We start from the raw sequence: 26803 nt of genomic DNA on the forward strand, positions 1-26803 counted from the left end.
TTTCATAAAGTACCAGAATAAGATTGATGGCTTGCTGATGTTTATTCTCCCCACAGACAAAGTACAAGTAGACTATTCATCGCCTTACATCAATCATTTATGAAAAGTAATAAAGCTGCGTAAACAAATCTTGCCACGCCCGCTTTTGATAACGTCGTCTAAACTAACTCACAATCTTACAACCACAAATGAACTCACAATCAGGTTTGTGTACTATAACAGTGTGTCATACAGGCTAAAGTATTCATTGTGGTACATGCTCCTATTTTTCATATTCATACTTTTCAGTTAGCCAATATTTTTAATACTTGGATTTCATATAATCATATGCTAGGCTAATTGGATGCTAAATTGTCCCTTGCCTTGAGTGTGATGGTTTTTTTGTCTTCTTGTGCCCCGCAATTGGCTAGCCACCGATTCCGGGTGTCCCTTTGAGTTAGCTGGGATAGGCTCCAGCACCCCCCGCGAACCTTGTGTGAGGATAAACAGCTCCGAAAATGAATGAAAACTAATTTTGAATGAAAGTCTTACTGATGTGATGTGATGATATATCCCTAGAAATAAATCTCCATTGGAGATAGCTATAAAGGATGCAGAAAATTAATTAATATGATTTTTGTTTTGAATTAGACGATGAAAGTGTCGAGGTGATGATCGAAGAACAGCGGGCCGGACTGCCTTGCCGCCCCAATGGAGGTCTGCCGTCGGCTAGGACGGCAATGTCGGTGGCGCTTGTTGGGTGGAAGTGGGCAAAAAAGTTGGGAGGATTCTCCCAATTCAAAGAGGAGAAGCATTCTCATTGGCCGAGGTCCGCGACAGGAAGAACACGACAACGGCCAAAGTTACAAAGGGAACAAGATCCACACGACAAAGTACACCTTGTTAAGCTTCATCCCCATGAACCTGTTTCAGCAGTTTCAGAGGTCAGATTTGTCAGAAAATTGCACTTTTTAATCCATATTTTCGGAGGTCATTTTCTCATTGGCTGCCCATATCTACTAAGAAGGCTGTTTTTAGGTGAACGTGTTTAAACTGCTATTAACTACATTTATTTTTAATTTTGAAAATGGTGTATTTAATTTATTTTACAAAAAGAAAGCTTTACTACTTCTATTTCTATTTATTTTAATAAATATTAATATTAAATGTTAAAATTAAAAATGCTTGTTTTTTAATTGGAATTTAAAAAGAAGTAGATTTATATGAAGCAGGGATCATTCCATCGAAATGTTATTTTTACTTTTATATTAAAAAGGAAAAACAGTAAATATTTTGTATTTCTATTTGCAAAAAAAAAAGAATATATACTGTTTTTTTTTTTTTAAAAAGGTAAATATTTTTACCTGTTGTTGGCCATGGATGGATTGCTCTTTTGTTGTTGTTGTTGTTTTGTGTGTGTGTAATTTGAACATACCTTTTCCTGCTCCCAGGGTGGCCAATCTCTACTTCCTGTTTCTAATTTTGCTGAACTGGGTACCAGTGGTGGAAGCCTTTCAGAAGGAAATTACCATGATTCCGTTGCTGCTGGTTTTGACCGTCATTGCGCTCAAAGATGGCGTGGAAGACTACAGACGTTACATCTTTGACAAAAAGATCAACAACCGTGTCGCCACCGTCTATTGTAGGCAAGTTATATCCCAGAACACTCACTCAGTCGTTCAAAAAATAAATTTTGGTGCGGTGGTTGAGTGGTTAGCACATCGGGCTCGCAGTTCTGGGGTCGAGGCTTCGATTCCAAGTCGGTCCTCACCGTGTGGGACCCTCCCCGGGACTGCCACCGATTCAAGGCGTTAGCGGACATAGGTTCCAGCACCCCACGCGAGCCCTGTGAGGATAAGCAGTTGGGAAAATGAATGCATTATTCATAATCTCCTGTCCGATTTATTGTGTGAAATCTCATGACAGAAAGCAGAAAGATTATGTTGGCGTCCGCTGGAAAGATGTTCAAGTGGGGGACTTTGTGCGGCTATCTTGCAACCATATCACCCCCGCGGACATTTTGCTCCTTTATTCATCGGACCCTGGCGGCACGTGTTTCATTGAGACCGCCAACTTGGACGGGGAGACCAACCTGAAAGAAAAGCGCATCGTTTCGGGCATTCCGCTGCAGGTAAAAACAAGTTTAAATTCATAATGAATGCAAGTGTTATTAATTAAGGACAATAGCAGCTCGTAAATGTAAAAACAAATATCATTTTTTCACTTTTTTAGAGAAACTACAATATTGCCACACTTGATGAATTAATTTGATCTGTCAAGATCACCCATCAAAATCAGTGGGCGGGGCTAACACCTGATTGGTTCCCCAGCACATTAAACCAAGATGGGCAGGTGGATGTTAATCCCGCCCACCAAATAGCTGTTATTTTCATTCTTTAACAACACATTTAATGACACTTTTATTCATTTAATTTCCACTTTAATCAATTAACAACACTTTTGACTACTTATTTTTCCCTAAAAAAACACAAACGTAATTTTTTCACTTATTTTAAATGATTTTTTTCCCTGGACAATGTTGCCCTATTTGATGATTTAATTGAACTGTCAAACTCACCCATCAAAGTCAGTGGGCGGGACTAACACCTGATTGGTTCCCCAAGATGGGCAGGTGACTGTTAGTCCCACCCACTAAAGACCTTTTCATTCATTAACAACACATTTAACTACAATTTTCTGTATTTATATCCATTCTAAACAATTAGCAACATATTTGACAACTTATTTTCCCCATTTGATCCTTAATTTTTTTTAAAAATAAAAACATTTCACCCCAAGGCAGCGGATTTCAACCCCGAGAACTTCCACAGCCGTATCGAGTGCGACGACCCCAACGACGACCTCGCCACCTATCGAGGTTTCATGTAAATATCGGCGACGCCGTCCCTCCGTGACGGAACATTCTCGATATGGGATATGTTCTTTTTTTTAATCGTTTTAAGGGAGTTTTCTAGCGGTTCTCACGTGGGACTGGACAACAACAACCTCCTCCTGAGAGGTTGCACCATCCGGAACACGGAAACCGTGGTTGGCGTCGTGGTCTATGCTGGTAAAAAAAAAAAAAAATCGTCCCAAAAATTATTATTTTTTCTCGTGTATCACCTCCATTTTACCCATTTTTTTGACTCAGGACACGAAACCAAAGCCATGATGAACAACAGCGGACCAAAATATAAGCGTAGCCATTTGGAAAAGCGCTTAAACGTTGATATTTTGTGGTGCGTGCTCTTATTGGTCATCATGTGTCTGACTACTTCCATAGGTGCGTATTTTTTTCATTATTCGGTGGAAAAATGATGCATTTACGATAGCTTTCAGTCCACTCACGTTAAAATTGATGAACCGGGCTGCCAAAAATACGTAAATATCGAATGAATGTGCTGTTTCTGTTTACACTGGATTGTTTTAAGTTGCAGCGCTACTTGATGCATTTAGCTCATTGGTTGCCATTGACGTCCCATTTTGAGGGCAAAGTGAACATTCAGGTTGGATGTCTATCACCGCTAATGGCACTGAAATATAAGCACTTTATAGGTTGTGTGTCACTTTCAATGAGTGAAATGCATCAAGTAGTGCTGCAGCTTAAAACAATCCAGTGTAAACAGAAGCAGCATGTTTTTGCTTTAATATAAAGGCATTTTATGACTGTTTTTAACTTAAACCACTGTTTATCAAAATAATGTAGCGACATTGGCCGTGCTAAAAATATTTTGTGCTTTGCTAGGTCATGGACTTTGGCTGAAACGGATTAAAAATGCAATATTTTTGCCGAATGAAGAGATACCTCCCGCCCTGGCTGGCTTCTACATTTTTTGGACCATGATCATTATTCTGCAAGTATGTTGATCGGACTGTATTTTTTTGGGCTAAGTGCTAAATCCGCTAAAACGGGCTAACGATAGACTATTGAAACAGGTGCTGATCCCCATCTCCCTGTACGTATCGATTGAGATTGTCAAAGTGGGTCAGGTGTATTTCATCCAAAAGGATCTGGACCTGTACGATGAGCACGCGAATCGCGGGATCCAGTGCCGGGCGCTCAACATCACGGAGAACTTGGGTCACATCCGACATTTGTTCTCCGATAAAACGGGGACTTTGACGGAGAACGACATGGTGTTTCGTCGCTGCAGTATTTATGGCATTGAATATCCTCACCTGGAAAATGGTAACCATCCCAAACTACTTGTATACAAGTCACCCACAAAAAAGCCACATTCATTCCCGATAACCAAAACAATGAACATTTCGGAATGCTACTTGTACACAATTCACCCAAAAAATAGCCACTTTCATTTCCAATAGCCAAAACTATTACTCATTTTCCGAACCACTTTATCCTCACGTGGGGGTGCTGGAGCCTATCCTAGCTAACGACGGGCACCAGGTGGGCGACACCTTGAATAGGTGGCCAGCCAATCGCAGGGCACGAGGAGACAAACAACCAATCACACCCATTGCCACGGACAAGCTAGCATCCAATTAGCCTAGCATGCATGTTTTTGGGATGTGGGAAGAAACCGGAGTATCCAGAAAAAAACCCACAGGGAGTACATGCAAACTCCACACAGTGAGGACCCACCTGGGATCGAACCCTCGACCCCAGAACCGCGAGGCCCACATGCTAACCACTTCTCCACCGTGCCACATCCCAAAAAAATTACAATTTCTAAATGCTACTTGTACGACTGTCTTTTCCAGTTCACAAAATTCACACACACCCACAAAAAATGGCAAATTGTCTTATAAATACAAGTCAGAAAGTATATTCCTCACTTGGGTTACTCTTTTTTGAATCAGGTCGGAGACTGGAATTGTACGAGACGGAAAAGAACGACGCAAGCGGTCGTCGCGAAACGCTCCAACGTCAATCCGTCAACTATGACTGCAACGGCAGCTCGGTATCCGTCCACGCTTTCCTCGACGAGTCCGATGAAGACGAGCGAGCGTCCAATCATTTCCTTCCAAGAAGCAGCGGCTTGGTCAGTCATGGCTATTTTTCCTCTTGAAAAATTCAACTTTTTGGAGTTTAAAAGCCGAAAAAAATTCCAGCCCAATCTCCGCCCACCTCTGTCTTTTGTTTACATTTTTCGGAAGGCGATAATTTCCTCGAAATGGCGACTCACGTACTCAAAACGTTATTTTTGATTCCTACACGGTGCTAAATTGACAACGTTTTTAGTATTTAGGCCTGTTTTCATTTGGGCAAAAATCTTCAGTGAAAGGGTTAAATAAATTCATAAAAGCCCTCCAGGTTTTCAATAATGCTAATAAATAACCTTCCAATTGTGCTCATGTGTCCTGAATTCAGGCAAAAAAGGTGATCCCGGACCCCGAGCTGGTGAAAAAAATCAGCTGTCTTCAATCTCCCACAATGCCGTCTGAGGCGACGTCAAGTTTGGAAGTGGCCGCCATCATCGATTTTTTCCTGGCCATGGCCGTGTGCAATAGCGTGCTGGTTTCATCTCCCATGATGCCTCAACATGTGAGCAATTTCAAATTTTAACTGTTTTTGGGTGCTCATTTAACGACTTGAGGGGGGTTCACTAAGCTTTAAATCTCATTATATTTGTATAATGACAATAAAAGCATTCAATTCAATCCATTCAATGACTTGCGGCCATTGACGTTCGTTCGTTCGGCCCTCCCAGTCAAAATGGATTGGACGTCTATCGCCGTCAATGGCACTGAAAGATGAGCATCCAAGGCTAGTTTAAGTGAATTGGACATCTCTCTTTGTCAATCACTTCCTTGTGATTTTAGGGTACTTCCGGGTCACTTTTGGTCAATTTTGGGTCATTTCCTATTGGATATCAGGGACTTTTGTTGCTTCCTGCTGTTTTTTGGCGCATTTCCAGGTGATTTCCTGTTTGTTTTGGGGCTTTTGAAGGTTTCTCATTGGCTGTCATTGAAGGCCCCGCTTTGACAGCAGAGGTGAATGAACCAATCTGTTTGATGGGATAGGAAATTGAGAAAAATTGATGCTAGTTTTTGTCAAAAAAAAATGAAGACATTCAATTCTGTTTGAATGGGCTATAAAGTGCCCGTTATGGCAGAACCACCTTGAGACCCCCCAACGGTCCACTTCTGGCCCCCGGGCCGCACCTTTGACACCAACCGCATTAAGGTCAATTCAAAATTAAGTGAGGAGGAAGGGTCATAGTTGGTTTCTTATTTTTTTCCACTAAATAATGACAAATGTATGGCTATATGGTGACATAAAATGACTCACACAGTGATGGATTTTTAGTGGCCCTCATTTCTGCCCGACTATAAACATTGCATCGCCCATTCCAGGTGACGGAGAAAGAGCCGGAAAATAAGGAGGAACTCACCTACGAGGCGGCGAGTCCGGACGAGGCGGCTCTGGTCCACGCCGCCCAGGCTTACCGCTGCACCCTGCTGGAACGCTCTCCACAACGCCTCCAGGTGGACTTGCCCGGTATGGGCACCACCGACATCCGGCTGCTCCACGTTCTGCCCTTCGACTGCCAGCGAAAGAGGATGTCGGTGGTGATCCGGCACCCTCTGACGGAACAGGCGGTGGTGTACACCAAGGGCGCAGATTCGGTGGTCATGGATCTGGCGGGGAAGCCTGCAGGTAAGGGGCGGGATTTATTTATTTAATGATGGACAGGACATATTGATCAACATACAGTCATACCTCTACTTACGAAATTAATGGGTTCCAAGACTTTTTTTGTAACTTGAAAATTTTGTAAGTAGAGGTGTACTTTATATGTAAATTCTGGTGTATTTTTTAAAAATATCTGACAGTGGTGGTGCGTTTTTGGTTTTTCTATCCAATAATTTCAGGTGGAGAGCAAAGTGAGGAGAGCTACCGTGGCATGAAGGCGCAAACGCAGGAGCATTTGGACCAGTACGCCAGAGAGGGTCTTCGGACTCTTTGCTTTGCTAAAAAGGTAGCTCGTCTCATCGTTTGAACTTTTGCTTCATTTTATGTTCCTGCAAAAAAATCGTACATTTTTTAAAAATTCTGTTTCTTTTCATTTATTCATTTTCTAATCATCTGGTCCTTTTTTTTAAATGGAGCATTCTCCAATTTTTAATTAGTTTTTTTTTTTAAATCATGCAATTGGTTATTTTACTAATTATAGAAAACTATTAATAAATATGTAATTTATATATTTTCGAGAATATTGTAGTATTGATTTCATGTAAAAATAAAATAAAAATATAGCTTATTTTAATTTTCTGTTTATTTCTCATCTTTTTTCTATTTAGCATTTTACAATTTTGTATTTTTCTCTATCATTTTCTCTATTTACATTTTTTTTAAAATCATTTCTACTTGCTATTGGCTAGCCACCCATTCAGGCTCATTGGCTGGGATGGGCTCCAGCACCCCCCGCAACCCTTGTGAGGCTAAAGTGGTTCCGAAAATGAATAAATGAATGAATACAGTAATCCCTCGAAAATCCCAATTAATGTAGACCTAAACTTTTCAATAAATAAATAAATAAATAGTTAATGGCAGGAAAAAAAATGCAAAATAGTGAATTCATGGTAAGTGAAGACGCGATAATTGAGGGATGACTGTATAAATATAAATGTCTACATTTTTGGTCATTTTTAACGGTCTTTGGTCCAGGTCCTGGGACAAGAAGAGTACCAAGTATGGCTGGAGAAGCATTTGCTGGTGGAGAAAAGCATTGAGAACCGACAAGAACTCATGCTGGAATCCATTCAAAGGCTGGAAAGCAACCTCACCCTTTTGGGTAGGACCACCTAAGTCGCTCTTATGTTGAAGAACCAATCATTGTTGACTTCCCTTCCCCCATCGTTGTCAATTGCAAGCATTTCAAGTTCAGAGTGACTATTTGAATCGCACTACTTTTCAATGAGCCAATCTCTTGCGACCTACTTTGTCGTGAGGGTCGGGGGTTGGGTAAAGTGCTCGCTCGTTAAGGGTCGTTGCGAGTGGAGGTTTTGGTTCCGCAGAGTGTTGAACCAACAGGGGTTGGGCTGAAACAAGAAGCACCTGATTGCACTTCATTCATTGCATTTGTAGGACATCAGTTTTGTGGAAAGGTTTCGTTTTTATGGCTTGGAATGAAAAGGCTCACAGTAGAATAGTTTGCACACCCGTGTTAAATTAAGGCCTTGTCTTATTGGATCCTTATTGTATAACTCTAATGCTTCAATTTCATCAAGGTGATCTTACATGGGTTTCAAAATGGTCTAAAGTCTGCACTAAGATTGCCAATGTTTGACATAGGTCCTAAAAAGTCTTGACCAGGGTTGGGCAAATCAGTCCTGGACGGCCTCTGTGGGTGGGTGGGGGTTTGGAGTTTTTTTACAAGCCATCCAGCAGCAACGGGGGTTGGGCTGAAACAAGAAGCACCTGAATGCAATTCCTGATTGCACTTGTAGGACACACAATTTGTGGCAAGATACTGCGGGGGTGTTCATACTCTTCTCTTCTGTTCCAAGTTGAGAGAGTCAAACTTCCACCATCTACCTATTTTTTTACAGGCCACTAACGCAGATCAGCAATGATTAATGTTAGCATTAGCCTACATCAACATGTATGGGAGCTTTAACATTTATGCTAAAGCTGACTGTGAACATGACAAATTCAGAAGAGCCTAGCTAAGGAGGGGAGGGGTCAAAATGTTTCAATTGTGCCGTGGTCATCTATGTCATGCTCATGATATTAAGTCATGAGCTTGCACGGATGGCATTAGACGTCCAAGTTATTTGGACTAGCGGGAGAGAAAAAAAAATTTGGAAATGAATAGGGCGTCAATTGCTGTCAATGGCAGACAATGAGGTCAGGTGGACTTAAATTGGGATGACATGTCTAAAAAAAACACAAAAAAGCAAATATACATCATTCTTGTTTCATTTAATATATTTCTATGAATAACATATTATAAAATGTAAAGGTTTTTTTTTTAAATACCACATTTTCCGGACTATAAGGCGCAATTAAAAGATTTTTTTGAAAAGAAAAAAATCATTTCAACCGAGAGAACTGCTGATCTTTCCGAGCCTTTGACAGCCCTACATGTCCAAATCCTTTAGGCAACTTCCTTGTATGGTTTCAGGTTGCACGGGAATCGTCGACCGGCTACAGGAAGACGTTCCGAGCACCGTGGAAGCCCTTCAAAAGGCGGGCATCAAAATCTGGGTCCTCACCGGAGACAAACAAGAGACGGCCGTCAACGTGGCCTACGCTTGTCGACTGGTCGGCCCGGAGGACCAAATTCTGAGACTCAACTGCGAAAACCAGGTCAGGACCTTCTCCGCACCCGCCATCGTCAATTGTCATCCATATTTGAGTTCCTCCGTCTTTCAGGATGACTGCGGCACCCTTCTCGAGGACCTCAAATTGCAAGCGCGGACCGTCGAAATATCTGGGGACGGCGAGGACGGGTTCGTTTTGGTCGTCGACGGCCGCACGCTGGATTGGGCGCTGGGCGACCACTCCAGCTGCTTCCTGGAGTTGAGCCGCCGGTGCAAAGCCGTCCTGTGCTGCCGTTGCACTCCCTCGCAAAAGAGCCGAGTGGCCCAGCTGGTCCGAAACCGCCTCAAGGTCTCCACCTTGGCAGTAGGTGAGCTAACCGCGTTAGCTATTTGGCTAGTTTTATTCGTTAACCGCAAAACTAGCACATGCGTGGAGTTTGCATGTTCACCCCGGGCTTGTGTGGGTTTTCTCCGGGTACTCTGGTTTCCTCCCACATCCCCAAAACATGCATGCTAGGCTAATTGGATGCTAAATAGTCCCTGGCTTTGAATGTTTGAATTGGTTGTTTGTCTCCTAGTGCCCTGCGATTGGCTGCCCAGATTCGGGGTGTCCCCAGTAAATGCCTGGGTTAGGCTCCAGCACCCCCTGCGAGCCTTGTATACATCATGCTAAATCATTTTTAAAGGGTTTATAGTGGCTAGCGTTAAAGATTGTGGAACAAATTTTGCTAATTCCGTGGAAAATGCTGCGATTCAAGATACAAATAAACGGAAACAATTGATTTTGTAAGTAGAGGTAGCACTGTCCATTGAAAAAGTCCAATTCTGACCTTTAAGAAATGACCTAATGGGGCCCGATTTCTAATCCTGTGATTGGATGGTGGACATCGGTATGCAAAAGTATTGAAAATGAAGTGTTCAGGGGATTTTTTTGTTTTTTAGGTGATGGGGCCAACGATGTTAGCATGATCCGGGTAGCGGATGTTGGCATTGGGATATCGGGCCAAGAAGGCATGCAGGTAAATATTATAAAAAACATTTATTTGTTTTCTTTTAATTAACTTATTGACTGGGGGGTTAGCATGGGAGTGGCTTAGCGTGTTGGCCTCATAGTTCTGGGGTTCAAGTTTGCATGGGTTTTCTACGGGTACACCGGTTATCCCTCACATGCTAAAAAAATGCAAGCTAGGCTAATTGGGTGCTAAAGTGTACCTTGTCTTGAGTGTGATTGGTTGTTCGTATCCTCGTGCCTTGCCATTGGCTGGTCATCAATTCAAAGTGTCCCTCGCCTGGGATGGGCTCCAGCACCCCCGCAAACCTGGTGAGGAAAAGCGGTTGAGAAAATGAATGGATGAGTCATTGACTGGGAAGCGCAAATTAACAAATTGAAACGTCTTGTTGTTTTTTTTACCCATTTAACCTGTTTAGCATTTTTTGCTGTTACCGTGGTGTTTGTATTTCGTATGTTTCACCATTTTTAAATGTTTTTTCCATACTATTTTGCTTTTTAATAACAAATCTTCATGTTCCAGTGGTCGATTCCAACGCCAGACTTCTTCGTCAATTCCGATGGTTGAGCAAGGCATCACCCGCGGACAATTTCTCCAAAAATGCCATCTTTTCGTCCTCTGTTATTATTCTACATGACAATAATTCCCTTTTTTTGGTTTTGATTGCAGGCGGTGATGGCCAGCGATTTTGCCATCTCCCGATTTAAGCACCTTCGGAAGCTCTTATTGGTCCACGGCCGCTGGTCTTTGTCTCGTCTTGGAAACATGATGCTCTATTTTATCTACAAAAATGTGGTCAGTTTTCGTCACAATGGGTTTTTTCACAATTTGAACCTAACAGGACTTGGACCATTTTTTTGTCCTGGTCTTGCAGATGTTTGTGAACCTGTTGTTCTGGTACCAGTTCTTCTGCGGCTTCTCCGGGGCCGTCATGACCAACGCTTGGGTTCTGATCTTCTTCAACCTTTTCTTCACCTCCGTCCCTCCTCTGGTCTACGGCGTCCTGGACAAAGACGTCCCCGCCGAGCGATTGACGGCGGAACCCGAGCTCTACCGGGCCGGACGTGCCTCCGAGGTGCTGGGGAATTTTTGGAAGCGTCAAAACACCCGCAAAAGTCCTCCTAGTGCCGCTTTAGAACGTTTTAACACCACTAACATAGATTTTTATCATCTACGCTAAATTTAAAGCAAGGGTGTCAGACTCTGGTTGGTTCGCGGGCCGCTTTAACGTCAACTTGATTTCACGTGGGCCGGACCATTTTAGATATCATATCTAGATTTTTTTTATTATAAATGGATTAAAAGAACTGGATTAAAAGCCCTGAATATTCAGTTTTTTATATAGATCTAAAACAATGTTTATTTTAGCTTTTTTTAAATATATTTTTAGATTTTACAAAATGATTTTTCAACTAAAAACACAGAAAAAAATGGATAAAAAAAATGACAATGATTGATTTAAAAGGGGGAAAATCAGGAAATTGAATATACATCTATACTCTTCATTTGAATTTGATCCTAAAACAGAAAGTTGGTACTCATGATTTACTTTCCCGGGCCGCACAAAATGATGCGGCGGGCCAGATTTGGCCCCCGGGCCGCCACTTTGACACATGCTTTAAAGCAGGGGTCTCAAACTTGCGGCCCGCGGGCCAACTGCGGCCCTCGGGACGATAATTTGCGGCCCCCGTCTTAATATGAAAGATTAATGTTCGTGCGGCCCGCAAAATTGATATTAATGACACTTGTGTTCGGAGCAATGTTCCCTCTAAGCTGCACGCGTGCGCAATTGGCCACTACTCTCGTCTTCTCTGCGCAGTAGCAATCATATGGCACGCAGTAAAAAAAAAAATCGATTTTTTTTTTTTTTAAATTTTTTTTTTTTTAATTTTTTTTTTTTTTTTTTTTTTACCCCTTTCCCCATGATGGCGCCGTTTAAGTGGCAGCCAGTGGCAGTAGCTCTGTCCACTCATGTTTTTCGTGTTTTACAGCATGTTTTACATGAAAAATTAGAGGGAACATTGACATGCACCTGCTTGTGGCAGGTGTGATACTGGTGTGCCCATAGCGAGCAATGATGATGTCGTGACCGGATGATTCGCCTAAAGACGTTTCGCCGACGGACGTTTGACAGACGGACAGGTCGTACTAGTATTTGTTAGTTTAATGATTAAATAAAAATACTAGTATTTGTATTTAATCATTAAACGCTGGTTTCAGCTGGATTTGACCGAATTTGAGAGCATTTTGAGCCGTTTGGCGAATGGACGTCTATAGACGTTTTTTTGCCTCCATCGCGATATCATCCAGTATTTGTATTTAATCATTAAATGCTGTTTTAGGATGGATTTGACCCGATTGCTGTCATTTTACGGCTCGGTTCTGCTACATCTGCCTGCCCAAGAGTGCTTATTCCCGGACTGCCATTGATGGTAGACGAACATTGATTTTTACTATAATTTGGAAAACACCGGCGGCGGGCCGGATTAAAAATCCTAACGGGCCGTATATGGCCCGCGGGCCGAGGTTGAAAAACTTGTACACACACGATCCGGCGGGGCGAGCGTTCGAATCCCGTTTCGGCGAAACCTCCGTTCGGCCGAATGAACGTTCGGTGGAACGTCCATTCGGCGACCTGCCCGTCTGTCAAACGTCCGTCGGCGAAACGTCTTTAAGCGAATCATCCGAGTACCGATGATGTCGCTCACACTGGTACTCAGTGCGCTCAGGGAGGTTGTCTTTCTGCTCAGACCAACAAAAAATTAGAGGGAACTTTGGTTCGGAGCTGAATGAACCAATCACGGTGAGGTATACGGCTCTGGAGGGCGGGACATCGGCCGGGCTGTCCAGTGCCTCGCTCACTCACTCATTCATTCCTCCAATCAGCTGGGCGGAGGAGAAACGGTGAGGCCGATCACTCCGCTCGGCGCGCACACTCCTCCGCTGCTCTCAGCATAGAACTGAATGAGGCGCTATGATCCGTGATCCAGCCTGTGTCAGTGTCTGTAGCCATCTCCGCGATTGAAACGGAGAGCGAAAGTGCACATGCGCCACAAACCCGCGCGACTGAATGTGAAAGATCAACCCGAGACTCATTCCAAGTGGAAAAACATATTACAGAGCCCCAGAGATGTCTCTTTCAAAGCCTGCCGTGAAGAGAAAGGTCGGTGATGAGCACAGACAGTTTCAAGAAAAGTGGGGAGTGCAATATTTCTTTGTTGAACACAGGGGCACCCCGACGTGTCCCATTTACACTGAAAAAGTTGCGGTGCACAAGGAATACAATTTGAAACGTAATTGTACTACGAGACATGCTGAGGAGTACGAAAAATACCAGGGAGATGAGAGAGCCAACCAGGTTGCCAGTCTTAAAACACGTCTTCTGAGGCAACAGGATTTCTTCAAGAAGGCTACCAAAGACAGTAATGCAGCAGTCAAAGCTAGCTACGCCGTTTGTGAGTTGATTGATCCTGTGCTAAGTGATCCCAAATGGCTCATGGACTTAGCTTTTCTTGTTGATATCACACATGAGATTAATGTACTGAACAAGAAGCTACAAGGCCAGGGGCAACTTGTCAGTGCTGCCTATGACAACGTGAGAGCATTCTGCCCTAAACTTGTGTTATGGAAAGCCCAGCTCTCTCAGACAAACCTTTGCCATTTCCCAGCATGCAAGGCTCTCGTGGATGCAGGCACACCATTCAGTGGTGAGAAGTATGTTGAGGCCATTTCAAAGCTACAGGAGGAATTTGATCACAGATTTGCAGACTTCAAGACACACAAAGCCACATTTCAAATTTTTGCGGACCCCTTCTCCTTTGATGTGCAAGATGCCCCTCCTGAGCTTCAAATGGAGCTCATTGACCTGCAGTGCAACTCTGCACTCAAAGCCAAGTTCAGGGAGGTGAGTGGAGAAGCAGACAAGCTTGGGCAATTTTTGAGAGAGTTGACCCCCAGCTTCCCTGAACGTAGGTTCAAGCGGACCATGTGCCTTTTTGGGAGCACATACTTGTGTGAGAAGCTCTTCTCCACCTTGAACTTCAATAAGTCCAAGTACAGGTCCAGACTTACTGATGAGCATCTTCAAGCTCTACTGAGGGTCTCCACTGCTTCCTCCCTCAAGCCAAATGTGACTATGTGAGAAGAAGCGCTGAGGCAAGAGAAGCCGTGTTCAGAATATTTCATGTTCAATGTTCCATTCAAGTTCAGAAAGTTAAAGGTTAAAGAGCTGTTAATACAGACATTTGAAACGGAATAAAAATAATTCATTTTCTCTACTTAGCCAGCCAGTGTATATCTACTGTATGCTCATTAGTATTATTTGGTTTTGTATTACTGATTGATTTATTTTTTATTCATCTTTAAGTTAATTTATTTAATTCATTATTTTTTGTTAAAAAATAAAGATATTTGATAACGTTGGAATGTTTTATCAGTGCTTTTCTTGTGGAAATCCTGATGCGGCCCAGTCTCACCCAGACTCGGCCTCTAGCGGCCCCCAGGTAAATTGAGTTCGAGACCCCTGCTTTAAAGTCTTCATAAATCCAGTCTTCCACCACCAATTCATTTAAAAAATAGATTAATTAGGGACGTGTCGGCTCAAAGGTAGCTTGTAATAGCAGAACCCGTTCTAAACTTGACTTAAGTCAGGTTGAGACTTAAGCCACAAAGACTGTTATTGTGTATGACATCATTTTTGTTTTTCTGTGTGCAGTACAGTTTGTTTTTTTAGTTTATTCTGTCATATCGCGATCCTGGCATATCGTATTGTGGGTTAATATCGTCGCATCCCTATTATATACATGTGTGCAAACCCTTTGTGATTGCTTGGAATCCTGCGTAAAAATAGTCATCCAAACGCTTCCAATTTTCATCAATTTGATCACATTTGAACTCAATTATTTTTTTCTCTCCTTTCCTCAGGCCTGTGCTCGATTTTCCTTCTGGTTGACGGTCCTGGATGCGTTTTACCAGAGCCTCGTCTGCTTTTTTGTGCCTTATTTAGTAAGTACGCCACTCTTTACGTCAATTTTGCTCCGATTCGCTGTTATCCAAACATCACTGACACCCACAGAAACGCCTATTTAGCACGTGGCTTATTAGCTAAGCAAATACACGGTTAACATGGCAATTTGGTATTAACCAGGGGTGACGAAGACGTGGCTCTCGAGCCGCATGCGGCTCTTTGCTTCTTCGATTTTGTATATACCGCAGCTTTTTTTGCCTCGTTTCATGTTTCTCTTCTTTTGATTCGCTATTAAAACACACTCCAATGAATTTGCGCCGTGGATGAATATATTTAATAATAATATATTTACGCCATCCAAAACAAATCCTAAATTAGATTTGGATTTTTTTTTAATGGTGTTTTTGTCTGACTCTTGCGGTTTCAAATTTCTGGCTTTTTGCGTCCAACTTGTCCGTCACTCGTTTTAAGACGTTTACGTGTTTGTCAGACTTACGTGGGATCGGACGTGGGCCTGCTGTCCTTTGGGTCGCCCATCAACGCGTCCGCTCTCCTCATCGTCCTCCTCCACCAAGTCATCGAGAGTCACAACCTGGTCAGACGCGCCACTTTAAAAGTCACCAAAAAAACGACCCATGACGGTCGCTACTTACTGGAAAAAATCTGGTTTTGCAGACTTGGATTCACGTTCTGGTGCTAGTGCTCAGCGGGGGGTCCTACTTTGGCTTTGTGCTGGTTTTCGCCATTTCTTGCCGGACCTGCGGCCCCCTGGGTGTGGAAACCTGGCAAATGTCCCAGCCCCTCTTTTATTTCGTGTGCACACTCACCGTGGTGACGGCGCTAACGCCCAGGTAGGACCAGAAAAAAGCATACGTTAGTTTTGGGTTTGAGAACTTGAAAAACCTTTTTGGCGCTTTGGTCGGTGGAGATGTGAGCTTTAGTTGACGTTGGTGTTGTGGTTCTTCCGCAGGCTCCTCTTCCGGGTGCTTGGCAACACCTTCCGCTTAAAATCAAACGAACACTGGAGAAGAATTCAAGGAGAAGGGAACTTCAACTACTCTTTGGATGACACAATTGAGGAATATTGCAGGCCAAAAAAATCTTCAATTCAAGTTGTTTCGACCCCAGAACTGTGAGGCCGGTACCCGCTAACGCTAACCACTCAACCAGAAAAAACATAGGATTGCAAAAATAATTAAAAACCAAAATGTTCATTCCATCATGAATTAAAATGGAACTTTTATTCAAACCTCAAGCAGCAATGAGAACATACACACAAATGTAGTTTTGAACACAGCACAGAGTGTACATGTGAAAACCCAGGTGAGGATTCTTCATTGACTTTATGTGACTTCTACTACCTGCCTGAGCTCATTGACTAAAGGAGCCAACTCCTTCTCCAAACTCATGATGAGACCTGGACAAAGACACGAGAAAAGAACAAACATCAATTTTTCTGTGTGACAGTTTGATAAAATTTGCATTTTTTTTCTCATTTTTTTCCCAATTTTTTTGTCATTTTTTTTCCCTTTTTTTTTTATTTGAAAAACATTTTTTTACCTGTGTTTGCATCACTGCTGGCAATGAAACTGATGACAAGAGGTAAACGATTGAACTGCACAATCTGTTGAAAAAATATAAAAAATAAATAAAACCAGATAACCAAAAACGGGGGAGGCAAAAAAACACACTGTACTAAGAGAATAAATGCTTTTTAGTATTTTAATTTTTCCCATCCACAGTTAAAATGGGGCCATCAAGGACCCTTCAAACCAAAATAAATGACCAAAAATCAACAGTACGCACCCCCGAAAGCCCCATAATCCAAAATTTTTACAAAAATGACCTATAAGCACCCCAAAATGCAAAAAGAGTGATGCAAAATTAACTTATGGCCTGTTACTTGCACATAAACAATCACCAGATGCTCATTTTTTAGTGCCATTGACGGCAATAGACGTCCAATCCATTTTGATTGGAGAGGGCGAATGAACGAACGTCAATGGGGGTCGCTAGGTTAATTTTTTGGGGGCCGAAAAAAAAAGTATGGCTTGTGTTGTTTCAACAGTAAAAAAATGACCTGGTAGCTGTTGTAGTAGCAGATAATACTCTTGTTTTTGGAGAGACCCAACTTGCTTCCCTGATCTGTTGCTAGCGCAAACGTGGACAGGAAAGCCGGTCTCAGCGCGTGGACTGGAGCGTTGTCGTTAGCAACTGTGGGGCGAAAAAAAATGGATGGATCACAAGAGCTAATATGATTGTTATTGAGAAATATTTGTACTTTTTTTACTTAGCCTTAGCAGAGATTAGCTGTAACGGTAATGCGAATGTCTTGAGACTGTCAAATTTTCCAAATGCAAAAAATCTGCTGTAGTTTACTGTCATTTTTTTTGTTATACCAAACCGCTCAGTACGTATTTTGTACCAAAACTACCAAAATAAAAGCAAGCAATATTTTTTTCCCAGCAATTGACATGAAAAGAAATTAGAATGTTTTCATTTTTGGCTGACCATTTTAACTTCGTGACCATTTTAACTTCATGACAATTCATTTCGAAATGCAACGTAAATAAGTTTTGCATTTTGCTCCTTGTTAAAAGGTTCCATTATTTTGAAAGTAACGTCCATTCTCTATAATACTATATTTTCTATATTGCCCAACTGTGTACATATATATAGATTTATGGGTTAAATACCTTTAATAACTGGAACTCCATCTCTGTCAGTGACCACGATTGCGTGAAGACCATCAACACTTAATAAAAGCAGAAAATCAAATAAATTAATATTATAGTGGATCCCATAATCACCTTTTCAACTATTTTACACAGTATTCCATGCTGTTCTGAACATCAAGCATGTTTAATACAGATTATATCCACATAAATTACACATAACAAAGCCCTAAAGTGCAGTAACGTATATTTTATGGAACTTTAGTACAGGATAAAATGTTTAATCGACTGTAAACATACGAAAAGAAAACATTTCCCATTTTCTATACATACCTTTGCAACTGCTTGTACAGGTATCTTTTCAAATCCTGTAATATAAAAATGTGTTGTTAATGAAACTGTTGAACCAAATCAGTAACGTATGACACAGTAATGTATAAACTGGAAACCCTGATGTGGCATTTTTGTATGTTGACACTATTTACATTGAAAAAGAGATGCTAAAAAGCTAGCATAATCACATATAAAGCTGCATATACTCACGTCAGCCATGGTGGCAAGTCTCTTCCCGTATCACTAAATATTTCTGGTAAAATGACAAAGACGTAAAGTTCATTTCCACATAAATAACATTCAGCAATGCTAATGTAGCAGCTAAGCTAGGTTTGATTGACAAGCGCGTGTAATGAGTAATACAAGCTGAATACACGTAGCTGAGGAAAACGCTATGAAAAGAACGATACGTACCTGCACTTTAGGTGTTTTTTAATAAATAATTCAGCTAATTGAACTGTGGAAATACATTTAAGTGACTAACATCAACGGAGACGGTCACGAGTGCGGGTCATGTGACCCTCTTGTTTTACTTCCGCCTTTTGATAAATAAACAAGGAAACTCAAGACTGCCCAAAAAACAGATTTTTTTTTTAATTTGCGAACTAATTTTCTAATTATCATTAGAAAGTGACCCGAAATAAACAAGAAGTGACCCCCAGAAATACCGTAAAATTATTTCTCCAAAATGTACAGGAAGTGACCTAATATATAATTTAATGATTGCAAAAACATATTTTTTTGCTGACAAAAATATTTTACGCTTTCAATAGGGTGGAGAAATTAGGAAAAAAACATGCTAATGGCTTGCAATTTGTCTTTTTGCCTTTTTCTTTATTTAGTTTCCAAGCCCTGGTTGACCTAACCAAGATGGCCGCCGTGCAAAAGGAATTCTTATCGCAGATCATAACAGATGTTCTATGTGAATTCCAATTAGTTTATCATCAGTAGATAACTTCAAATTGATTGGACGTCTATTAACGTCAATAACAGTCGTTTGGGGAAAAAATAAATACATTGCTTCCTCTGCACCCTTCGACCAAATAGTGCGTTTAGATTGGACAATGCAGTATGAATTTATTATTAAAATGAGGAGGAAATGTTTTGTTTAAGTCTCTCTCACAAAAAGTTCATCTTTTGAACAGCAGAGGGAGACAAATCCCAACAATTTCAACAGCATCTCAATCTATTCTCAACTCCTCATTTTCTTTGGAATTCCTCAGCAAGTTATGAAGATATGAAATAAAGCACGTGCACGTACGTGCGCGTGAGACCCAAAAAAAGGAGGATGTTAACACTGTCCACAACGCTGTGAAGCATTAGCTGGAGGAGAAGAACGTCATTTTTCACGCATATCAGGGAACAGGGCAGAATGACAGATGCAGATTCGGTGATGTTCTGCAGAACATTTTCTTTGAGGAGAAAAACGGGGGTGGGCGGGGACTCAAATGTCGGCACAATTCTTTATGATATTAACAATGAGTAACTTCTGAGGGTCATGGTCCAATCAGCGAGGTGGCTCCGGTATCATTAGAGAAGAAAAATAACAAAAATGAATTCTCTGTTCAGTGTCTCTTCCATGTATTAAGCAAGTGGCACTAGTTCAAAAGTGACACACACACACACACACACACACACACACACACACACACACACACACACACACACACACACACACACACACCCTGATTTTGATGTGCTGAGAATTGGCGACATTGTCATTGTTTTTGTAAAAACGCCAAAATCTTATGACTGAAATATGTAGTCAGAAATATTAGTCATCTTTGACCCTGCCCTGAAATCAGTGGAGAAGGAACATATGTGCCATTTAGATTAGGAATGGACACAATTTAAATTTTTTTTTAGAAGGAATTAGAGACTTGCAGCAATCCAAAACAACAAAGATACTCAGCAAAATAGAATATAACTTTTAGGAGTCCAAACCATATTAAGTATAGGAATAAAAGAATAAAAAGCGAGAGATATTTCTTTCTTATGGCCCCGTTTGGATTAGATAATTTTATTTATCGCGTATTTGGGGAATTTTATTGTCACAGTAGCAAGAGGGTGAGAATACAGACACAGGAAAATACATTTTAAACATAAATAAATAGGTAATAAATAAGTTTATATATATATATATATATATATATATATATATATATATATATATATGTATATGTATGTGTGTATATATATGTATATATATGTATATATATAATAATAAATAAATGAATATATATCTAAATAAAATAACAAATAAATGTATAAATAAATAATATGTAAATAAATAAATACATAAATTAAATAACAAATAAATATATAAATAAATGAATACAGAAATAAAATAACAAATAAATAAATATATAAATAAAATAGCTAAAAAATATAAATAAATATATTTTTAAAAAGAAAAAAATATATAAATAAATATATTTAAAAATATATATATATATATACGTATATATATATATTCCAAAAAACAAAAATATATAAATAGATATATTAAAAATAAATAAATAAGCGTGTTGGTGAAGTATACATGTGAATAATAAAGTTTTATCTTGTTTAAATAACAAATACTATACAGCGAAAACATTTTTTTATTTTTAAAATCCAAATATTTCCGCTAGGTCCCAAAATACTACAAACTAAGACCACCCTGCTTAACCCCGACCTCCAAAACGTTCACCTCTATCTACCTTTGTATTCATCCCGAGGCCACATTCAAGTGCAAACATTTCCCCGAAGCGATATTCTCCTCTTTTTTTTGTTGTTGCTGACACTTTGACCCAATCCCGTTCCAAATCTCCTTTTCCTCCAAAGCAGGAGATTCCCACGTTCCAGCTTGTGTTTTCTGTCACGGGGAGGAAAAAAAACAACAGCGGCAAAAAAAATAGCTATCTCTCATCTAGCTCATAAAAAAACTGGGCTTTAACCGACATAACGTATGGGCTCCATGACAACATGGTCCCAGTGTGTCACTCGTCTTGGGCCAAGACTGCGCTTGATAAATAGACCAGGCCACGGCGCCGTTTGGAGGTGAAGAAAAAGGGAAGGGAAGGGAGCTGTGGATGTTCGGGAACACCAACATTTGCTCTCAAGAAGAATTACCCGAACATTTTAACCCCTCTGTGAAAATTACGTTTTAGCAACATCCAAACGTTCACATGCATTCATTCATTCTACTATTTATGTCACCACTTATTTATGTTGTACTACTTATTTATTATGTTGGCTATTTATTTATTCTCTCATCTCATTTTCGCAACTGCTTTATCCTCACTAGGCTCGCGAGAGGTGCCGGAGCCTATCCCAGCTAACTTCAGGCCAGCCAATCGCAGGGCACTGGGAGAGAAACAACCAATCACACTCATACCTAGGTTCAATTTAGCATCCAATTAGCCTAGCATGCATGTTTTGGGAATGTGAGGGGAAACCGGAGTACCCGGAGAAAACCCACGCAGGCCCGAGGATGAACATATGAATTCCACTTGGATTTGAACCCAGGTCCCTTAACTGCGAGGCCGACGCGCTTAAAACTCATCCCCCGGACCGCCTGACTACTTATTTATTGATCTTTTTCATATTTCTTTATTATTTTTTATTTGTTTGTTCATTGTTTTTATTTGTGCACTCCCCTACTTATCTTTATGACTACTTATTATGTTGACATACTTTTTTTTTCATTCATTTTCTGAACCACTTTACTCACCAGGGTCGCGGGGGGTGCTGGAGCCTATCCCAGCCAACTTTGGGCACACCCTGAAACAGTGGCCGGCCAATCGCAGGGCACAAGGAGTCAAACAACCAATCCTATTTAAGGCCAGGGACAATTTAGCAGCCAGTTAGCCTAGCATGCCTTTTTGGGGATGTAGGAGGAAACCGGAGTACCTGGAGAAAAGCCACGCAGGGCAGAACATGCCAAACAAAACTCCTCACAGGTGGACCCACCTGGATTCGAACCCAGGACCCCAGAACTGTGCGGCCGACGTGCTAACTACTCATTTAATTTCCTATGTTGATGTCCTATGTATATGGACCAATGGCTAAAAAAATAATTAAAGTTGCCTTGGATCAGATCAGGGTCATTTTTTGTCCAGGTCATGGATCAGCAAAGCATCCCCACCCAAGAAAATCGCATTTTTTTGGAAGCCTTCATTCCATTATAGTGCGTCGAATTCTCCCCCACAATCTGGTGTAGTTGTTCAGACAGCTGACCTCAGGAAACCTCCCAACGGGGGCCCAAATATTTTTAGACATGTAATGTTTATGTCTTTTGACTTCAGTAGCTTTGGAAGTAAATTTTTCAAAATGAGAGCCCAGAGGAATTTGTTGACATCCCTCATTAAATATGGAGCAACATCAACTCAAAGTACAGTTCAGGGGAAGCCATGAATTTCTCTCTGAGGGATTATTTCATGGCCTATTTTCAACAATTATACAGTAAATGCAAAACATGACATTCGACGTTTACGCTTCTGTAAACATCGGCGCAAGATATACGGTATACGACGCTAGGTTACAATTTGGGAAATAGCTCGACGCCAAACGCCGTCGGTTTCATTTCGCTCTACAAAAGTGGGGTCAAAGGTGCAGCCCGCGGGCTGGAAGTGGTCCGCTAGGGGTCCGATCCCGGCCCGCTGGGTTTTTCTCCCAAACGGACAATTACAGTAATCCCTCGATTATCGCGGCTTCACTACATCCCGTATTTTGGGGGTGTTTTTTTTTTTGTTTTTGTTAATTTAATATTTTTTTTGTAAGTTCATAAATAGGTGAAAATCCACACTGAAACTCACAAGCGGAAGCCACTCCCCCTGTCCTCCGCTTGCTACTAGGACTCAGCACTGAAATAAAAATAAATAAATAAATATTATTTTTTTTTTTTAAATATGGGTGACCCTACTTCGCGGTTTTTCGTTTATTGCGGCCATGTCTGGTCTACATTAACCGCGATAATCGAGGGATTACTGTAAATGCTTTCTATTCCCCGAAACACACCTTAAAATGCCCCAAAACCGACATTAACTCACCTAAAAATGCCCTAAACCATCAGGAAGTCTCCTAAAATATCCCCAAAACAACAGGAACTCATCTGGAAATACCCAAAAACAACAGGATGTGACAAAAGTCCCTCAAAATCAATAGAAAACGATACAAAATCGACCAGAAGTGTCCTGGAAGTACCCTAAAAATACCAAGAAAGTGACAAAAATTAACTCACTGCCTGCCATTGACAACAATAGAGGTCAAATTCACTTAGTGCCTGTAAATGCTCATCTTTCAGTGCAATTGACGTCAATAGACGTCCAATCCATTTTGACTGGGAGGGGTAAAATGAACGTTCAAGCCAGTAAGTCAACAAAAAAATCAACTGGTGAGATATAGTTAGCATGAACGTGGCTCGCTAACCCAACTAATTGGACCCTCGCCCCATGGAATTTTGGTCCAATGTGTTGCAACACATTTTCCTTCCCTTTTTCTGTCTTTCATTTGCGCTTTCCTCACGAGTGAACTGATGAAAACACGGAGGCGCCGTGGGAAATGGGAGCATGTTGAAATTAGAGGTGTGGAATTTTAGCAATGGGCCAAAATATCAATGAGTCATTGCTACTGATTAACAACCCCATCAATTACAGAAAAATGGATTCACGCTCTTCCAATAAAAACTCTTCTTTTAGTCAATGCCTCGTTACAAAGAATTGACCTGAAAATACACCAAATGTAACTTCATATGGCTAACAGAATGATATTTATGAGAATTCATATGTTAGAATGTGTGGTCTTTGTTCCAAGGGACCATTAAAAGCTTCATTTTCATTTGTTATTCATTTTTAGGCTTTATGAAATTAGATTCAAATTAGTTTTGCTTTCTCTATGAAGATGAATTTAGCAACATGCTATGATTAGCTAGCACAGTAGTAGAAAGAGAGACATGATCATCAATTCTGGTTGTGATGTCACAACCAGAATTTGTGATGTCACAACCAGAATTGGTGTAAAAATGGGCGTTTCCTTGTTTTGAGTGTTTTTTTTTTTTAATTGAGGTTTGATTTTGCCAAAATTGTTTATTTATTTATTTAAAAATCCAAATATTCACGCTAAATCAGAGAAAAAAAATACAAAATGAAATAAAACACCCTTCTTAACCCCGACCTCAAAAACTTTCATCTCTATTTAACTTCCCTGACGACACATTAAAGTGCAAACATTTTTCATTGGAAGTTAGGTTGACCATGAAAGATTTCCAAAATTGCCCAAGTCCATTTACCTCGTAAGAGTCTGGCGGAGAAGATCCACAAACAGCGTCCCCCACCCACGGTCCCTCTGTGGGGCACCGTGTCACTTCCTCCCGAGAGCTTCACGTCGTGGAAGGTCGGCGAGTTATTGCACCTGCTCCTCCGCCGCCGCCGATGTGAGGCCTGTCGGAACAAATTGACAGAAGTCCACGCTCCGTGTTGATTCAGCTTTCGCCCGTGGAAAGCCTTCCCCGAGGAACCAACGTCCTGGGGGAAGTGGACAATTGCGGGTGGTGGACGTGGACTGGTGGGACCATGCAGGTGACATGGAGAGGTTCTTGAAAGTTTCATCGCTCCTTCATTTTCTGGACCGCTTATCCTCACATGGGTTTGCGGAGGTGCTGGAGCCTATCCTAGCTAACAACGAGCACCAGGTGGGGGACACCCTGAATGGGTGGCCAGTCAATCGCAGGGCACGAGGAGACAAGCAACCAATCGCATTCATGGTCAGGAACAATTTAGCATCCAATTAGCCTAGCCTGCGTGTTTTTGAAATGTGGGAGAAACGCGGAGTACCCGGAGAAAACCCACGCAACCCCAGGGAGAACATGCAAACAATTAGTATCAGTATAGTAAATCGAGGGTCAATTTAGCATCCAATTAGCCTAGCATGCACGTTTTGGGATGTGCGTGGGATGAAACCGGAGTACCCGGAGAAAACCTACACAAGCCGAGGGAAAACATGCAAACTCCACACATTGAGGACCCACCTGGGATCGAACCCTCAACCCCGGAACTGCCAGGCCGACACGCTAACCACTTCAAACAATTAGTATCGGTAAACTCAAATTGAGGGTCAATTTAGCATCCAATTAGCCTAGCATGCGCATTTTGGGACGTGGGATGAAACCGGAGTACCTGGAGAAAACCCACACAAGCCCGGGGAGAACATGCAAACTCCACACAACGAAAACCCACTTGGGATCAAACCCTGGATCCAAGAACTGCGAGGCCGACGCGCTAACCACTTCAACACCGGGCCACCCAAAACACAAATGCATTACTATTAATCGAAAAACATATTTAAAAATGATGGCTAAACTTCTCCAAATTATTTCAAATCGTATGGAAAGGAGGAACTCGAATGTGAAGCCATTTTAGTCGAACGACTACTACTACGTTATCTGATTCCAAGAGGAGGTCTCTCTTTCTTTCACTCTATTAGAGCTGGTATGCCAAACCTCCGTGACAATCCTGTTTACTTGGACATATCTGATGTAATATCAAGTGAAGGGTGATAATTATGGAGACCTCACACACACCCTGACTTGGGAAAGTAAGGTTACAACCCCAATAATATCCCCAGTCGCCACACTTGGTTTATAGATGGCGTCCTTAACACAGCAATTGTGATGCGCGATTCGCTTCTGTTTGTGTATTTTTCCCCCGTAAGATTATTTTATTTTGTAGCATAAACACGTTTCAGTCACCCTAGATTGCGCCATTTTTACGTTGTGTTTTCCATGAAGCAAACGGAAATTTGCAGCTACCATGAAATGACTCCGCTTAATGTTTTCATCACGTTTTTTATGAATTTCAAGCCTTATTAGCTGCTATGGAATAAACATTTGTTCATCTGGGCCTCCCACTCAAAAATATATTGTCGACTTCTGCCCCACGATTGGCTGGTGACGATTCAGGGTGTCCTCGTAGTTGGCTCCAGCACCCCCCGCGAGCCTTGTGAGGATAATTGAGCAAGTTCTTGATGCAACTGAAGAAAATAAAGGCCCTCTAAATACAAATAAACCTTGCTAACATCTGCAGACAGAGGGAGGGGGAAAACAGGGAAGCTAACAGCTTCTGCCACAGCCAGTGTGACCAAGACGAGAACTTCTTACCAGAAGGTAAATATGGCAAACCACATGAGGTGGAGATGCAGACTGGGGTCTGACCCATTAGGCAGACCAATTCTCTGGTCTCCACAGTAGAGGTCTGGCCTTAAAATCCACAGCTGTGTTTTCTCTATGTTTGTTCCTCAACCCACATGGGACATTCAATAACTAACAACGCTTTAGATGACAGTCCTTTACCGCAAAATGTCCAATTGCGCTCGAACAAATAAAGCGCTTTCATCAATTTTTAGTCACAAGCAATAGAAGGATAGGCAACATGTCAATAACTAATAAGTAATTCAATAACTCATACTGTACTAAGTGTACGGAGAACTTTTATGTATTTGGTTTTGCACTAATTCTGATAACAATATCAGAAGAGGCCAAGATATGGCCCAGAAATGCGAGCAACGGTAGTGGGTGGAATACTAAAATATAATATTAGAATAATAAATTGATAATTAGAAATAACAAATAG

At 41.3% G+C, this 26803-nt stretch overlaps 2 protein-coding genes and 1 long non-coding RNA gene across 7 annotated transcripts; 1 reads left to right on the forward strand and 2 right to left on the reverse strand.

Moving 5' to 3' along the window:
- The first annotated feature begins 614 nt into the window (after window positions 1–614).
- atp10d (ATPase phospholipid transporting 10D) lies at window positions 615–16682 on the forward strand. Of its 4 annotated transcripts, XM_077621658.1 has the most exons (22): window positions 615–923; window positions 1431–1629; window positions 1910–2110; window positions 2779–2864; window positions 2943–3049; window positions 3131–3262; window positions 3725–3837; window positions 3916–4168; window positions 4801–4982; window positions 5312–5485; window positions 6298–6601; window positions 6817–6923; window positions 7613–7739; window positions 9072–9256; window positions 9323–9578; window positions 10153–10229; window positions 10890–11015; window positions 11095–11295; window positions 15144–15224; window positions 15677–15781; window positions 15862–16037; window positions 16157–16682. In XM_077621658.1, exons 1-22 carry the CDS (start codon window positions 691–693, stop codon window positions 16320–16322), a joined length of 3591 nt encoding a protein of 1196 aa, XP_077477784.1. In that variant the 5' UTR covers window positions 615–690; the 3' UTR covers window positions 16323–16682. The 4 variants fall into 4 exon arrangements, with proteins under 4 accessions (XP_077477784.1, XP_077477782.1, XP_077477783.1 ...); XM_077621656.1 differs by having other exon boundaries at window positions 2943–3262; XM_077621657.1 differs by having other exon boundaries at window positions 9072–9578.
- On the reverse strand, window positions 1201–16297 carry LOC144090280 (uncharacterized). 2 transcript variants are annotated; one of them, XR_013305325.1, is made up of 4 exons: window positions 15683–16297; window positions 10423–10528; window positions 6336–6595; window positions 1201–2071 (listed from the first exon to the last, which is right to left on the reverse strand). It is a non-coding gene; the product is annotated as an uncharacterized LOC144090280 (long non-coding RNA). The 2 variants fall into 2 exon arrangements; XR_013305326.1 differs by lacking the exon at window positions 1201–2071 and adding an exon at window positions 6843–6966 and having other exon boundaries at window positions 6065–6595.
- lamtor3 (late endosomal/lysosomal adaptor, MAPK and MTOR activator 3) lies at window positions 16409–18238 on the reverse strand (the record flags this gene model as incomplete). Its single annotated transcript, XM_077621661.1, has 5 exons — window positions 16409–16603; window positions 16747–16810; window positions 17267–17400; window positions 17883–17941; window positions 18195–18238. Coding segments are annotated over 5 exons (375 nt in total), but the record flags the coding sequence as incomplete, so codon positions are not given.
- Window positions 18239–26803: the final 8565 nt, after the last annotated feature.

Source organism: Stigmatopora argus, chromosome 15 (genome assembly GCF_051989625.1).
Source record: "Stigmatopora argus isolate UIUO_Sarg chromosome 15, RoL_Sarg_1.0, whole genome shotgun sequence".
Taxonomy (NCBI): domain Eukaryota; kingdom Metazoa; phylum Chordata; class Actinopteri; order Syngnathiformes; family Syngnathidae; genus Stigmatopora; species Stigmatopora argus.